Source organism: Urocitellus parryii, chromosome 3 (genome assembly GCF_045843805.1).
Source record: "Urocitellus parryii isolate mUroPar1 chromosome 3, mUroPar1.hap1, whole genome shotgun sequence".
Taxonomy (NCBI): domain Eukaryota; kingdom Metazoa; phylum Chordata; class Mammalia; order Rodentia; family Sciuridae; genus Urocitellus; species Urocitellus parryii.
The window spans coordinates 101,600,907-101,617,222 of record NC_135533.1 but is presented as its reverse complement, the minus strand read 5'-3'; the positions used below and the strand labels follow the sequence as shown (position 1 = coordinate 101,617,222).

Below are 16,316 nucleotides of genomic sequence, written 5' to 3'. Positions count from 1 at the left end.
TTGAAAAAGGATGATTTGGTTTTTGTCTTTTCTAAATTTGATAATGATTCTAAATGTACAGATGCAAGAAGTTCAATGCACTGCAAGCACAGGTATAACGTGAGGAAAACTACACCAAGGCACATCAAAATCAAATTTATTAGAACCAGCCATGAAGAGGAACTCTTTTTTTTTAATTGGTTATTCAAAACATTACAAAACTCTTGACATATCATATTTCATACATTCGATTCAAGTGGGTTATGAACTCCCATTTTTACCCCAAATACAGATTGCAGAATCACATCGATTAGAGGAACTCTCTTTTAAAAGAGACAGAGAAAAGGGACCAATTTCATACAAAGGAACCAAGAACTGATGGCAGATGGTTCATGGGAAAAGCCTATAAGGGAAGACAACAGAACAACATCCTCAGGGTACTGCAGAAAACAATGCAAAATCAAGCCATCAGCCTAGAGCATGACACCAGTAGAAATAAATTCCAAAAAATGAAGGCCAAAGAAAGAGCTTTCCAAAAGTACAAAAACTGAAAGACTTCATCGCCAGCAGAAGGACAGCTGTTCCTCCCTCATTTCAAAGGGGTGTGGACAGTTCTGTAACTGTAAGACAGGTTGAAGGACATTCCCCAGGCAGAAAAAGACAACACAGAGATACACCAATCACATGAATGAAGAGCCAGGGAAATGGAAGCTACAAGAATAGGAGGTAAGATTTTTATCATTTAAATCTTTTCCAAAGAGAACTATCTATGTAAACAGAAATATGAACAAAGTAAAATAACATAAAAAACATAATACATTAAAAAGTTTAATGTATGGCAACAATTTCATAAAGGCCAAGAGGGCAGAAACAGAAGTATCTGCTTTTCATATGGTAAATAAGCTTCTTGAATAGTAAATAAAAATCACATGATGAAGGACCAGTGTAAGTTGAAATACCTACTATAAAACCCCACAGCAATGATGAAAATAACTAAAACAACACTTTCTACTAATAAGCCAACAAAGGTAGTAAGACGGAACCATAAAGCATTCAATAAATCTACAAAAAGGCAATAAAAGCAAAAAGGGAAACAAAGAACAGATGGAACAAATCAAAAGTAAACAGCAAGGTGACAGCCTTTGACCCAATGCATCAACAAAGCAGAGATTGTCATTCTGGATAAAAATAAAAGCAAAATCCAACTAGAAACAAACTTCAGAGAAAAAGACACAGAAAGACTAAAAACAAAAGGACAAGAAAAGATATAGTTTCTATCAATAATCAAGAGAAAGTTGGAATGACTGTATTTATGTCAGACAAAGTAAACATTATCACCAGAATAAAGAGGATCATTTCTCACTAATAAAAGAATCGATTTAGCCAAGCACACCTATAATCCCAGCTAAATGGGAGGCTGAGGCAGGAGGATAACAAGTTCGAGGCCACTCTGGGGAACTTAGTGAGACACAGACTCAAATTTAAAAACAGAAAGGACTGGGGACAGCAGAGCATCCCTGGACTCAGTCCCCAGTAACACACCACACACAGACACACACACACAGACACACACACACACACACACACACACACGAATTTATCAAGAGGAAATTACAATCCTGTTATTAAATGAAGAATCCAATAACAAAGCCTAAGAATATGTGAAGCAATAGACAACAGAACCAAAGGAAGAACATACAATTATGCTGAAATTTTTGACATATCTCTCACAATAATTGAGAGAATAAATAGCAAGGACAGGTATTTATAGAATATTCCATTAATAAAAGAATTTTTCCAAATGCAGAGTACACATTATTTTCAAGCACACGTGGGTCATTTACCAAGAAGACTATATTCTTGGCCATAAATTTAAGATAATTCTAATCATAAAAAAATAATCTCCAACCACAATAGGATTAAAATAGAAGTCAAAAGCAAAAAAGATCTTCAAAAATCCTTAAATCATACCTCTAAATAATCCATGAGTCTAAAAAAAAATCAAAAGGGAAATTAAAAAGTATTTGAACTCTATAAAAACAAATCAGAAACTTGGGTGCTATTATGCAGCATTTCAGGGGAAGTTTGTAGCATGAAAAGCTTATATTAAAAGAAAAAAATTCAAATTAATGACCATTGCCATCTGAACCAAATACAAAAAAAAAGTTAAAAACATTAAACCCAAAATAAGAAGATATACACTAATAAATATCTGAAATTATTGGGATAAAAAAATAGATCAACGAAACCAAAAGCATTCTTTAAGAAAAATCAATAAAATTGATTAACCTCTAGACAAAATGACTGGAAGAAAAGAAGACACAAATTACCCAAACAGGAATAAAAGCAGTGACATCCTTCAAAGTCTACAGATACTGAAGGATAACAAGAAAATATGATGAACAACAACTTCATTCCAGTGATTTTGACAACTTAGAGTAGGTAGATAAACTCCCTGACCCCCCAAAAAGAAAAGAAAAAAAAAAACACTGCCAAAATCATTAAAAAAAAATGGGTGAGAAACTGAATTTGTAGGTAAAAACTTTTCTACAAAGAAAACACAGGCCCAGTTGGATTATTAGTAAATCTACCAAACATTTTAAAAATAAATACCATCATTTCTACTCAAACTTTCCCAGAAATTTGAATAAGAAGAAACACTCCCAAAGCCATCTCTGAGATCAGTGATACTACATAAAGACAAAATTTTAAAAAGCTACAGACTAATATCCTTAAGTAACATAAATGGAAAAAGTTCTAAACAAAATTCTAACAAGTCAAAGGCAACAGTTCATAAGAGGACAATATGTCCAAGTATGGCTTAGCCCAGGAATGCAAGGATGTTTTATCATTCTACCATCAATCAATGTAATTTATTACATTAGCAGACTAATCATTTGACCATTCCTATAGACATAAAAGAAAAAACTGACAAAAATCCAACATCTATTTCTGGTAAAAAGCTCTCAGCAGATTCAGAATAAAAGGAAACTTACTCGACTTGATAAAAAGCATCCACAAAACGCCCACAGCTAGCATCATACTTAATTGTGAAAGACACAATGCTTTCCTCCTAGGATAGAGAACAAGACAAGACTGTCTGCTCTTGCCACTTCTATCTGACATGTACACCAGAGGATCTAGCCAGAGAAATAAGGCAAGCAAATATAAGGCAACCAGATGATTAATTGGGGGAAACTGTCTTCATTTGCAAACAAAATATCATTTACATAGAAAATCCAGTGGAAATCTAGAAAGACCTACTAAAATGAGTTTGTTAAACTCATTTTAAATCAATCAATACAAAAACACAATTTTGGTTTGCCTTTTGTTATGGTTTGGATATGAGGCATCCCTCAAAAATTCCTGTGTTAATAAAGAAGTGTTCAGAGGTGAGTTCATTTAATCCTCCCACCCCCCACTCCACAGCATATTATGGATCAGCATCCTTAAATCAGAAATCATTCGGCATTTGGTTTTTGGGGATTGGCTAATTTCACTTAGCATTATATTCTCCAGCTTCATCCATTTACCTGCAAATGCCATGATTTTATTCTCTTTTAATGCTGAATAATATTCCATTGTGTATATATGTGTGTGTGTGTGTACATATATATCACATTTTCTTTATCCATTCATCTACTGAAGAGCATCTAGGTTCATTCCACAGTTTAGCTATTGTGAATTGTGCTGCTATGAACACGGATGTGGCTGTGTCCCTGCATGTTTTTAAGCCCTTTGGGTATAGACCAAGGAATGTGATAGCTGGGTCAAATAGTGGTTCCATTCCTAGTTTTCCAAGGATTCTCCATACTACTTTCCATATTGGCTGCACCAATTTGCAGTCCCACCAGCAATGTATGAGTGTGCCTTTTTCCCCACATCCTCGCCAACAATTACTGTTGTTTGAATTCTTAATAGCTGCCATTCTGACTGAAGTGAGATGAAATCTTAGAGTAGTTTTGATTTGCATTTCTCTAATTGCTAGAAATGTTGAATATTTTTTCATATATTTATTGATTGATTGTATATCCTCTTCTGAGAAGTGTCTGTTCAGTTCCTTGGCCTATTTATTGACTGGTTATTTGGTTGTTTTGTTAGTTTGTTTGTTTGTTTTTGGTGTTAAGATTTTTGAGTTCTTTATATTCTAGAGATTAGTGCTCTATCTGACATGAGTTGGTAAGAATTTGTTCCCAATTAATAGGCTTTCTATTCACCTCACTGATTGTTCCTTTTGCTGAGAAGAAGCTTTTTAGTTTGAATCCATCCCATTTATTGATTCTTGATATTATAGGAGGATTAAATGAACTCTAGATTTGGCAAAGGGGAAAAGGGGAGGGAGGGAGGGAGGGAAAGGAAAGGGGCATAGGTATAGGAAAGATGGTGGAAGGTGATGGTCATCATTAATCTAAATACATGTAAGAAGACACAAAGGATGTGTCTCTTCTTTGTTTTTTGAGATATGAAAAATTGTGCTCTATATGTTTACTATGAATTGTAATGCATTCTGTTGTCATATTTAACAAGTCAAAATTTAAAAAAATTAAGTTGCATTCAAAAGGAAAAAAAGTAACAATCAAAAATCATTACTGTGTATTGGCAAACCCATTCAAATTGCTTAATGACAGTTAATTTACAAATATTTTCAAAATGTTAAAAAATTGCATAAAATGCTCCAAATGAAATTGTATGCATATGTAATACCTACTTAACACATACTAGATGGTAAATGACCTTTAGCAGATTTTAAAGGCAGTTTAAATAAAGCAGAATTTTGAAAGGCTCAAAATAAGATAAAATAAAATAAAGTGTTCAGAGGTGAAAGGATTACATTGTGAAAGTTATAACCTCATCTAATTGGAATGAAATTGGTGGCAATTGTAGGCAGATGGGGCACAGCTGGAGGAAGTGGGTCACTGGAGATGTGCCCTGGAAAGGTTCATAGCCCCTTACCCTTTTCTTTGGTTCCACCACGAAGTGAGCAACCCTTCTCCTCTACCATGTTCTTCTGCCATGATGTTCAACCTCACCTTGGGCCCAGAGTAATGGAATTGGTTGGCTAGGGGCTAAACCTCTGAATTTGTGTGCCAAAATAAACTTTTCTTCATCTAAGTTGTTTTTGTCAGGTATTGGCCACAGTGACACAAAACTAACTAACACCATTCTAATAACAAAAATTAGTAAATAAAAGTTAAAAATCAAAAGCATCTAAAATAATACGAAAAAGTAGAAACTATTTAGGGACAAATTTGATAAACTATATGAAATACTTATATTCTGAAAACTATATATTTCTGAAAGAAATTAAACAAGATCTAAAAAATGGAAACATATACTATGTTCATGAATCATAAGCTTTTGTATTTATGGAATTCCAGGTCTCCCTAGATTCATAATATAGATTCAACACAATCCCAAACAAAATTTTGGCAGCCTCTGTTTTAGAAACTAACAAGTTGATATAAAATTCAGATAAAAAAGGAAAGAACCTAAAATAGCCAAAAATCATTTCGAAAAAGAATAACAAACTTGGAGGGTTCACAATACCTCTCTTGAGATTTGTTATAAAGCCACAGAGCCAAAGTGTACAACTTTGGTGTCAAAATAGACTCACAGATCAATGAAATGGAAAAGAAAACCCAAAATAGGCCCACCCATATGTAGGAAAGTGGTTTTTCTAAAGTTTTGGAAATACAATTGAGGGCAGAAATGATAGTCTTTTCAGCAAATGTTGCTGAAACAATTAGATATCCATATGCAAAAAAAACCCCTTTGATCCATACCTCATATCATACACAAAAATTCAATCAAAATGTATTATTAACTTAAATGTAAAATCTAAAATTATAAAACTCTGAAAGAAAACACAGGAGAAAATTTTTATGATCTTGATTAGGAAAAAAAAATTATTATATTTATTTATTTAACAACCCTACTGTGAAAGCCAGGGGTACAAAGGCTTGGTTTAGATAGCTGGCAAATGAAACAAATGACTGCAATTATTTGCATATCTTTGCCATGTGCAATTTTCTAAAGACAGCATGTGTTTGTAAAAGCTGTGAAAAATTCACACGCAAAAAAATTTATGAGTACTATGTCATGTTTTCATTTCATTGACCATGAATATAACTACTGTATCTATTGCTTGGACTTTTTGTTATTGATGTTTGTTCTCAAGTTTGGGTGCAGACCTCATAAAATGGAAAACACTAAATTAAAGTATTCCCTTTATTGGTAATACAGAGGATGCTCTATAAAGCAAGGGTATAAGGAACACTTGTTTTCCTCTTCTGGATTATGAAGCTGATCAATAAAGTCTATGTCCTGCTTGGAAATGAAAGTCCTGGTGAATGGCAAAATTCCTCCCACACAGCTGAGTGTGTGAATATTTGCAAAGTAAAGGCAGAATCTGATTTAATTACAATGTAGTAGGAAAAAAATTTATTTGACAATTCTCTAAAACAGACCCAGCCGACAAATGGGCATTTTCTAACAGCAGTGTTATCTGGTTATGAATTAAGAACTTAATGGGATTAAAGGAAAATGAGCTTTATGTTAGAAGCTGCTAATTTTTTTTTTCACACTGAATTTTCAAATACCTGTGCAGTTTTAACATCACTGACTCACTGAGTATAGCTCTTCTGGAAACAACAGTAACTGTTGTTGAGGGTTAACTCTGCCCTAAGCACTATGCTAGGTGTTTCATGCTTTCTATTATTTTGCTTTCCACTATTTGACTTCTCACTACACTAACACCTTGAAACAGTCATAGCCAGTCCTTTGTTTTCAATGGGAAGACTAAAAGTGAGTCACTGGATGACTGCCTGCAAGAGTGTGGGAGGCTGAAAAATGGTCTCCCAAAAGCTATCCATGATCAAATGCCTGGAATGTGTGAATGTCACTTTATATGACAAATAAAAAGAGGAATCTTTGTAGTTGTGATTAAATTAAGAATCCTGAGATGGAGAGACCATCCTAGATCATGCAGATGGGCTCTGGGTACATGTCTGATAAGAGGAAGGCAGGAGGAAATTTATTTCAAAGAAAAAGAGAGAAGAAGAGAAGGCAGGGCTGGGGATGTGGCTCAAGTAGTAGGGCGCTCACCTGGCATGCGTGGGGCGCTGGGTTCGAGCCTCAGCACCACATAAAAATAAAATGAGCTACATCCCCAGAATCTCCTCCACACTTTATTTATTTCAAGACAGGACATCACTAAGTTAATAAGGCTGGCCTTGAACTTGCCATCCTCCTGCCTCAGCCTCCAAAGTTGTTGGAATTATAGGCATGCTCCACCACGTGCAACATCTGCCAACATCTTGATTTGGGGCAAGCAGTACTGATTTCAGACTTTCAGCCTCTAAAACTGAGAAAACAAATTTCTGTTGTTTCAAGCCACCAAGTTTGTGGTAATCTGCCACCGTGGCTTTGAGAAACCAACACACAGTGGTAGCCCTTTGGGCAAAGACTTTTCAAACACCATACAAAAATGACCCAACCCCTCCCATTGGCAGTACAAGCTCAGACTAGGAGAGAAAAGAAGAAAAGGAAAAAAAAAAAAAAAAAAGAAAAGAAAGCCCTGGCAGGACTAATTGGGACACCCTATCCAGGAGCTTCCATAAGGATGAGCTTTCTGGTAAAGGGTGAAGCAAGAAACAGGCCCTTGGGAATGCTATTCACTGCTCTGTAAGAGCCCTAGGTCACAGTTCTTCCTGGAAGCTTTAGCCACCCCACAGCACCTGGACAAATTGTGTTTTTTGACTACTACAGAGGGGCTAGAGTCCCACCCCATGCACTGAGGAGCACCCGAGGCATGGCTCACCACACCTCCTTCATGGCAGCCAGAAATCCTATGCAGCAGATAGGAAGGAAGAGCCCTGGGACTTATCTAAGAAGACAGTGAAGCTTGTGGGAAGATAGTTATAGCCACAGTTGGGGACAAGGACAGTGGATAGTCAGACAGGGCTACAAGGGTACCATAGACAGGCAGCCCCCAGGCCAGGCAAAAACATCATTTCAGCCAGAAAGTGTGCCCTTCCCAGATGGAAAGCCATCACCTTCCTTTCTTCCTCAGGAAGGAGGACACAGCCTTTCCCAAATAGAGTTCCATAGCACCCTGGCCCAGCATGCCCAGGGGTGCCCAAGGAGAAAGGGCTCCTTTAACCAGCCCATTAGGAATGCAGACAGCAACATTAGGATTGGATCTCAGGACATTTGCTCCCCACAGGAACCCCCCAAAGACAGCAGTGTCCAAAGCCTCCAGGCCCACTCCTTCTCAGCCCTCTTAAGCTCTCTCTCTATTCCAGATGTCTACCTGCATGCCCAGGTTTGCTCCCCCACACACAGCTGGACCCCAAAACGAAATCACCCAAGTAAAACAAGTTCAGCATCTCAGCCCCATGTGATCATCGTCTGGCCCTGCCCTGCCCAGTGGGGCTCCTCACTCAACCTACACCATGCAAAGATGCTCTCAAGTCTACTGCCTCACTGCCAGCCCCAGCAGGGCCCTCTCATATCCCCTCCATTGAGGGAACATCCACTCTTTCTCCCAAGACCTTCACCATTGCCCCCACTGAGAAAGGCACTGATTTTCCCTGGAGCTGGCTGCTCCCTCCCCATCCACTGACCTCAGCACTCCCTTCCCCACCTGGAGAGGGGCTCAACAAAAGAGAAGGGAAACTTGGCTCCATCCCATGAGCTCCTTCCACCTCCTCAAAGAGCAGAGATGGTGAGGGTCTGGGGTCTAAGGAAGCCCTGATGGCCAATGCCCCAGCAAGCCTCACATCTGGGCATCCCACCACTGTCCTCTGCTCCCTTCCTCCCACTGAGAGAGGAGCCTTCCTGGGCTGTGGTCAGTCTTCCTGCAGAAGCCGCCCCTGCCTGCACAGGCTGGGAACCAGTATCAGGGAGGATTTGCCAGATGAAAGAGCTAGAAGAGGATTTCCACTACAGAGTAGCAGGGCACATTCTTAGCTCTGATCTGATTACTGCTGTGAGCAGTGCAATTTATCCCAAACATTCCCCTGGGCAGTAGAGAAAAATGAAGGGCATCCCACTCAGCAAATGTGTCCTCCTGAGGCCTGGCATAGTCAGTTCTGAAACTTGGACTCTTGCCCCACATGCTCTCTCTTTCTGCTTTTAACACCAACATGTTCCAGGATGAAGGGGAGACCCTGGTAGCCCCTCAGAGCCTGCTGGCCAATGCAAAGAGCTCCTGAGGCTATTGACCAGGCTCCCACGGGGGGCAGTGGTAGCCCAGGGGATTATGTGGCACACATGGAGGCTCTGTGGGTTTACTGTTCTCAACATCCAAACACTACATTTCAAGCCAAAGCTGTTAGCATAGCCTTGGCTGGACCTCAGCAGGACTTGGTGCCAGTTATGACCTGTTCCACTCCAGCATGAAGCCTATTGAGGGCAAAGATGACCACTGCCCAGACTCAGCATGTCCATTGGCAGTTGCAGCCCCAGAATAGTGGCAAGCCCAGTGTCAGCAGAGACATGGCCATGGCTGCCTCAGGACGAGGGGTCGTGGCCACTGGCTCTGTCTGCCAGGAGGAATAGCAAAAGGCAGCTCTGTGCCTGGGCACAGCCTGCAGGACACAGCCTCTTTCTAGAAGACTTGGTTGAAAGGTACACTGGCAGAGTTTGTGCCATGTGCACTAATCTGGTATGTGCAAATCCAAGGAGAGAAATCAATGAACAGTGAGGCTCCAAACACAGCAATTTACCACCTTCCTGGTGATAAATGATTTGGCACTCAGTCTAGCTCCCATTCTAGATACAGGGAATCACTGAGCACAGAAGCCATTCTGATTTAACCTGAACAAAGGAAAATGCTGAGCTTACCGTGGCTAACTCGTCGAACTTGCCAAAGAGTTCGTTGAGCAGTTTCACCAGCTCCTGGGCCGTGCACTGGGATGCCAAGCCTGTGAAGCCCACAATGTCCGCAAACAGGATGCTGCAAGAGAAAGGGGTGCCAGGGCCATCTCCTCTCAGTCCCTTGGGAAATAATGACCCCCAGAGTTGCATAGATATTTATACCCACAAAACACTTTAGAATAAATCACCCCATTTATCCCTCAGTACAGGCTGGAAATAAAGACCTCCCTGTTCACATTTTATAGGTGAGAAGACTGAGGCTCAGAGCAGCTGCAGGAGGTCCCAGAAGGAGTTTAGCTGCTGGGTCATTCAGAGCTTGCTGTCCCCCATGCCAACCCTCCCACTACCCACTGTCTGTTAGACCTGCCTCTTCCCAGGGAGGCCATGTGACCGGGTGGTGGCCAGAAGCACTGAACTGAAGTGATAAGCTTTGAAGAAGTGTATGGGCCCCTCCACACGACACCTTCTTTTTCTCCTTCCACTGCCAGCTGGACACAGGTGACTGTGAGGCCCTAGGTGGGGTGTTAGAGCCTCACAATTAAAGGGGACAGATCACTGAATTGTTCTATAGAGATGCTATACTCTTATGTCAAGCCCTCCACATATTTATGACAGAACCTGAGTCAGCCTCAAGAACTCAGTGCCCACCCATAGAGCAGAACTATTTTTCTAGAGTTTGTAGAAAAGACTTAAGTCCCAAGTCTAATACTGCAAACATAATAAGTATTCAAATATTATTTCAAAGTTACTATAAGTAGTATATTTGTTACTCAATTTAAGTTTTCATATGTGTTCCACATCTGGGATGATGAGACAAAACTAGGTTTAAAAGATGTTTTCTAGGATTTCCTTCCTTCCTAACTTCTTTAATTAATTAATTTATTTATTTACCTACTTACTGTTTGGTTTTTGTTTTGAGACTGGGTCTCACTGGCTTACTGGGGCTGACCTTTTAAACTGAAACTTCCACCTCAGCCTTCCAAATTGCTGGGATTATAGGGAGATACCATCATACCCAGTTGTTTTCTTATAAAATTAAAACATGCTTTCTGCAGCGTATTTGAGAAATGAAGAAAAACTGTTTGTTTTGAAAACATTACATTTTAAGATACATCTTAAAACATGGCCATAACTACTATTCAAGGTATAAGGTGTTCTTAGCTTTCTCTAACTTTTGGACTTCCTTAACCTATACAACCTCCTCCCAGAATCCCTCTAAGGAAGCCATAAATGCCAATAAAAGAAAACAATGCCGAGCGTGGTGGCACACACCTGCAATCCCAGCAGCTCAGGAGGCTGAGGCAGGAGGATCGAGAGTTCAAAGCCAGCCTCAGCAATGGTGAGGTGCTAAGCAACTCAGTGAGTTCCTTAAAATACAAAACAGGACTAGGGATGTGGCTCAGTGGTGAAGTGGTAGAGTGCCCTTGAGTTCAATCCCTGGTATCCACCCCCCTCCAAAAAAAAAAAAAAAGAAAAAAGAAAAAAAAAAAAAGAAAAGAAGCATTTTTGTGGACAACAGAGGGTATCACCAAAGAGGAACCAGCCCAGCTAAACTGATGAACATCTGCAATCCCAGGTACTCAGAAGACTGAGGCAGGAGCACAAATTCGAGCCAGCCTGGGCAATTTAGCAAGACCCTCTCTCTCAAAATAAATAAATAGATAGATAGATAGATAGATAGATAGATAGATAGATAGGGCTGTGGGTGTAGCTCAGTAGTAGAGCATTTGCCTAGCATGCTCACGGCCCTGGGTTCAACCTCCAGCACTACAAAAATAAATAAATAAATAAATAAAAATAGAAGAAGAAAGGAAAGCAAAGCAGGGGCTCAGAGCTCTACTCTAGCAGGACTGTCCAGCTCTACCAGCTATAGCAAGGGGCCCCAGGCAACTAATCCAACCCTTATGTCCATCCTTTAATTTGTAAAATGGGAATAAGACAGGAGGCCACCTTACACCAAGTAAGAGCTCTCTCATTGTTTACAATAATTTACAATTATTTTTAAGTATTATAATTAATTCATTCATTCATTCACTTGCTCATTTGACAAGTATGTATTGAGGGCTAGATGTACTGGCATTATTTTAGGTGCTTGAAACTTGGTAGTAAACAAAAGATTCAAACAAACATGACTGTCCTTGGAAGAATCCCCTTCCATTTAAAGAAGAGACATATAGAATATGCCAAAAGTGACAAGTTTAACTATAGTGAAAACTAAAGCTGGGGAGATAGACATGGAGTTGTGTGTACTGTTATCTAGGATGGATCAGGTGAGTTTTGTGAGACGGGAGGAGGGTGATGCATAGACAATGAGCAGACAGGATTCCAGGTGGAGGGAAGAGCAGATACTGCTCCTGTGAGTTTTGCTGGAATTTAACTTTGCATTTCAGCCTCTCACTCCCATCCCCCTGCCTCTGGCCTCCCTGGTTTCTGATGGGAACTCAGTAGTTAATCTTATAAAAGCTCGCTTGCAGGTGAACAGTCATTTCTGATTTGCTACTTTAAAGGTTGTCTCTGCATCCTTAATTTATTTCCATTTGATCATAATGTGTCTTGCTGTGGGTCTCTTTTTAGAGGGCATTGAGTTTTTTGGTTGTATGTGTTAGTGTTTTCCAAAAACATTAGGGACCTTTTCGGCCATTATTTCTTTAAATAGTCTTCTGCCCCTTTCTCTTTTTCCTTTCCTGTGGGACTCACTATGCATGTGTTGATATTCTTGAGAGTGTCTCACAGCTCTGAGTTTCTCTTCATATTTTTCATCCTTTCTTCATTGTTCTTCTGACTGGAAAATCTCAATGGACCTATCTTCAAGTTCACTGATTTTTTTTCTGCCTACTCAAGACTAATTGTGGAGGCCATTCAGGAGATTTTTCATTTCAGTTATTGTACTTTTCAACTTTGGAACTTCTATTGGGTTTTTTAAAAAATAATTTCTACTCCCTATTGACATTCTCTATTTAGTACAAAATCATTCTTAGCATTTCCTCTAGTGAGAGGCTGTGAGAGGAATGAGAGGCTGAAATGCAAAGTTGTTCCTTGAACACATTTAAAACAGCTGAGTTAAAAATTTTGTTTAAGAAGTCCAATAGCTTCCTCGGGCATGGTTTCCATTAACTGCTCTTTTTGTCCTGTGTGTGACCATATATACACTTATTTTATTATTTTATATCAAATATATTTCTATGGTGAGCTGAATAGTACAATGTGGGAACTCTGGAAATAACATTTCCTCACCCCATTCCCATCTCAGGTATTTTAGTCGTTGCTATTTGGTTTGACAGTATTTAGTGATTCTTGTGGACTAATTCTATGTACATTTGGTCTTCTGAAATTTCCAGAGCTATTCAAAGCACCCTGTGCACATCTCATTCCCCAGATTATCCTTTAATTTTGGGGGGGGTTACCTTTCTGTTTACCTAAGGTAGCTATGATGTTAAACAATTGCCACTGGTTGTTTTTTCATCAAAGGTGCTGAGCAACGGCAGTCCACACTGGGCCATGCATCAGATACAATAGAGTTGGCTCATGAGTAGGATTTCCCAGGGAAGTTCAGATAAATAATGGCAATTCTCTGAGAATGGGGCTTAGAAAGAGCCATCAATTCCATTCCGACTCCCTTCAGTGGCTTCCAGGGTGCTAGTTTTCACTCTGATTGCAATTGTTGGTTTTCAATGCTATTGTAGAGCTGAGGAGACAGAAGGTTGGCATAGGGCAAGTTAAAAAGCCACACAGCTGAATGTTCTTGAAATTTTGTTATTTTTCTTAAATACTCCTGGATTGTTGCAAGATTTTGGCTAATTTCAAGAGTTCTTACAACGTTGTTCAGTGTTGTTGGTGCGTTCTCAGAGAAGAGGATTGTGAAATGTACTTGCTACACCAGCCCTGATGACATCAGTCCATGTGAACTGTGTATGGCACACTGAATTTAGACACTGATGATCCTGGAGTGATTCAGAATCACTAGGAGATTCTAATGAGAATGGGAAAAGAACAGCAAGATGTTCATATCTGGGACACAGAAACACATCTGTGATGGTTTCCAATGGTGGCCAGAGGGGTGAGGGTGGAGCTGGCACCATCAGCAGTAAGGAGGCTCAGCTTCCTTGCTCAGGGTATTGAACCTGCATCATCCTACCCACTGCTGGGGGACTAAGATGCCAACCAGGAGCTGCAGATGGTAACTTTCAATAGAGAAGAAAAGTGGTGGTTCCCTGCATCTGCATTTTTTATCCCTGTCCCCAGATAAGAAGCCAGCTGAAGGAAAGGCACTTAGGTGTCCAGACCCTGTGTTCAACTCCAGCCGCATTCCCCAGGAGAACCTTGACTTAAAAAAAAAAAAAAATTGCCGATCCTAGTGTCTTGGGTGGCTGAGACAGGAGGATCATGAGTTCAAAGTCAGCCTCAGCAATGGCAAGGTGCTTAGCAACTCAGTGAAACCCAGTCTCTAAATAAAATACAAAACAGGGCTGGGGATATGGCTCAGTGGTGAAGTGCCCCTGAGTTCAATCCCTGGTAACAACAACAAAAACAACAACAAAAAATTCTATTCTGGTAAGAATCTAACATGAAATCAAATTATTATTAGTTATGGGTACAATATTATATAGCAGATCTCTAGGACTTATTCATCTAGTTTTACTGAAACTTTATGGCTCTTGACTTTTAACTCCCCAGTTTCTCTTCTCCTACTCTCCAGAAAACACCGTGCCACTCTGATTCCACTCTTTAGTGATCTACCTTCACATATGGCTGCTTTAAATACCTCATATAAATGGAATCATGCATTATTTGTCTTTTGGTGACTGGCTTCTTTCACTCAGCATAATGCCCTCAACTCTTATTTATATTGTTACATAATGCAGACTTTCCTTTTCTATGAAGGAGTAGTATTCCATTTTATGTACATACCACATTTTCTTTTTTAACACCTTTACTGAAATATCACTGCATAAATATTGGGTGTGTGTGGTGTACAACTTGATGGGTTGATATACACATATATTATTAACATATCCATCACCTCCACCTAGTTACCATCCTCTGTGTATGTACACGTGTTAATAAGATTGAACCTTGGAGCAAATTGGTTGAACTCTTAGCAAATTTCAAGAATATATTGTTAAGTCTCACCATCCTGTTGTATATCAGATCTCCAGAACATATTCAGCCTATGTAGCTAAAACTTTTACTCTTTCATCAACTTTACTCCATTTTCCCCTCCCTCCAGCTCCTGGCAAGCACATGGAAATGTGTATAATTTAACTTACTGCAATGCCCTCCAGCTCAATCTGTATTGGCATAACTGGCAAGATATCCTTCTTTTTAAGGCAGAATAGTATTCTACAGTGTAGAATATATATATCATATTTTCTTTATTCGTTCATATTTTGAGAGCACTTAGGTTGCTTCCACATCTTGCTTAGGGTGAATAATGCAATGAACATGGGAGTGCAGATATCTATTTGATATACTGATTTCATGTCCTTTATAAATACACCCTGTGATGGACAATCAGGTGGTAGTTCTATTTTTAATTTTTTGAAGCATTTTCACACTGATATCCATAATAGCTATACCAATTTATATCCCCACCAACACTGTACAAAAGTTTCCTCTTCTCAATAACCTCACCAACATTTATTTGTTGTCTTTGAAAGCAGTCATTCTAATAGGTATAAGATGATTTCTCGTTGTGGTTTTAATTTGCATTACTTTGATGATTAGTGAGCATTTTTTTTTCATACACCTATTGGCCATGTGAAATTCTTCATTTGAGAAAACAGTCCTTTTAAGTCCTTTGCCCATTTTCAAATCAGTATGAGTGGAAAGACTGGGTGGTAACTACGGGCAGGTGGGGCATGGCTGCAGGAGGTAGATCACTAAAGGCATGCCCTAAAAGGGTCATAACCCTCTGTAGTCCCTAAAGTCCCTTTTCACCTTCCCCTCTCTGCTTCCTGACCCCACCATGAGCTCAGAAGCTTTCCTTCACTGGGCCATTCCACCATTATTTGCTGCCTCACCTTGGCCCAGATCAATGGAGTCAGCTATCTATGCACTGAGACCTCTGACACCATGAGCCCCAAATAAACTTTTCCTCCTCTAAACTGTTCTTATCAGGTATTTTTGGTCACAGCAATTAAAATTTGTCTAAAATATTAGGCTTATGTGTGGTTATTGTTGTTGTTTGATTTTTGTTTGTTACCCATTCATCTACTCTATGTCTTTTATGAAACTGATCGGTAACAGAAAATGCAGAAACAAACACAAAATCTGTATTGCTATAATTGTGTTGCTGTTTAGCATTCTTGCATTTTCTGTTTAAGAACTCCATTTAGCATCAGCCTATGGTGCTTGACATAAGATAGTATACTTTTTTGTGTCTTCAAGGGCCAATGACACCCAAAACCAAGAAGAGCCAGCTTATCAAAAGCTGAAAAGGAAAGTGCTTTGGGGTCCAC

The 16,316-nt window shown here is 39.5% G+C and overlaps 1 protein-coding gene across 1 annotated transcript in view; it reads right to left on the bottom strand.

The window, feature by feature from the left end:
* The window catches only part of Adcy1 (adenylate cyclase 1), a 144,493-nt gene that overhangs the window by 83,864 nt on the left and 44,313 nt on the right, over positions 1-16,316 (bottom strand). Inside the window, exon 4 of the mRNA XM_026399504.2 lies at positions 9,826-9,937. Coding sequence (XP_026255289.1) covers positions 9,826-9,937 — 112 coding nt within the window. The remainder of the gene's footprint in view (positions 1-9,825; positions 9,938-16,316) is intronic.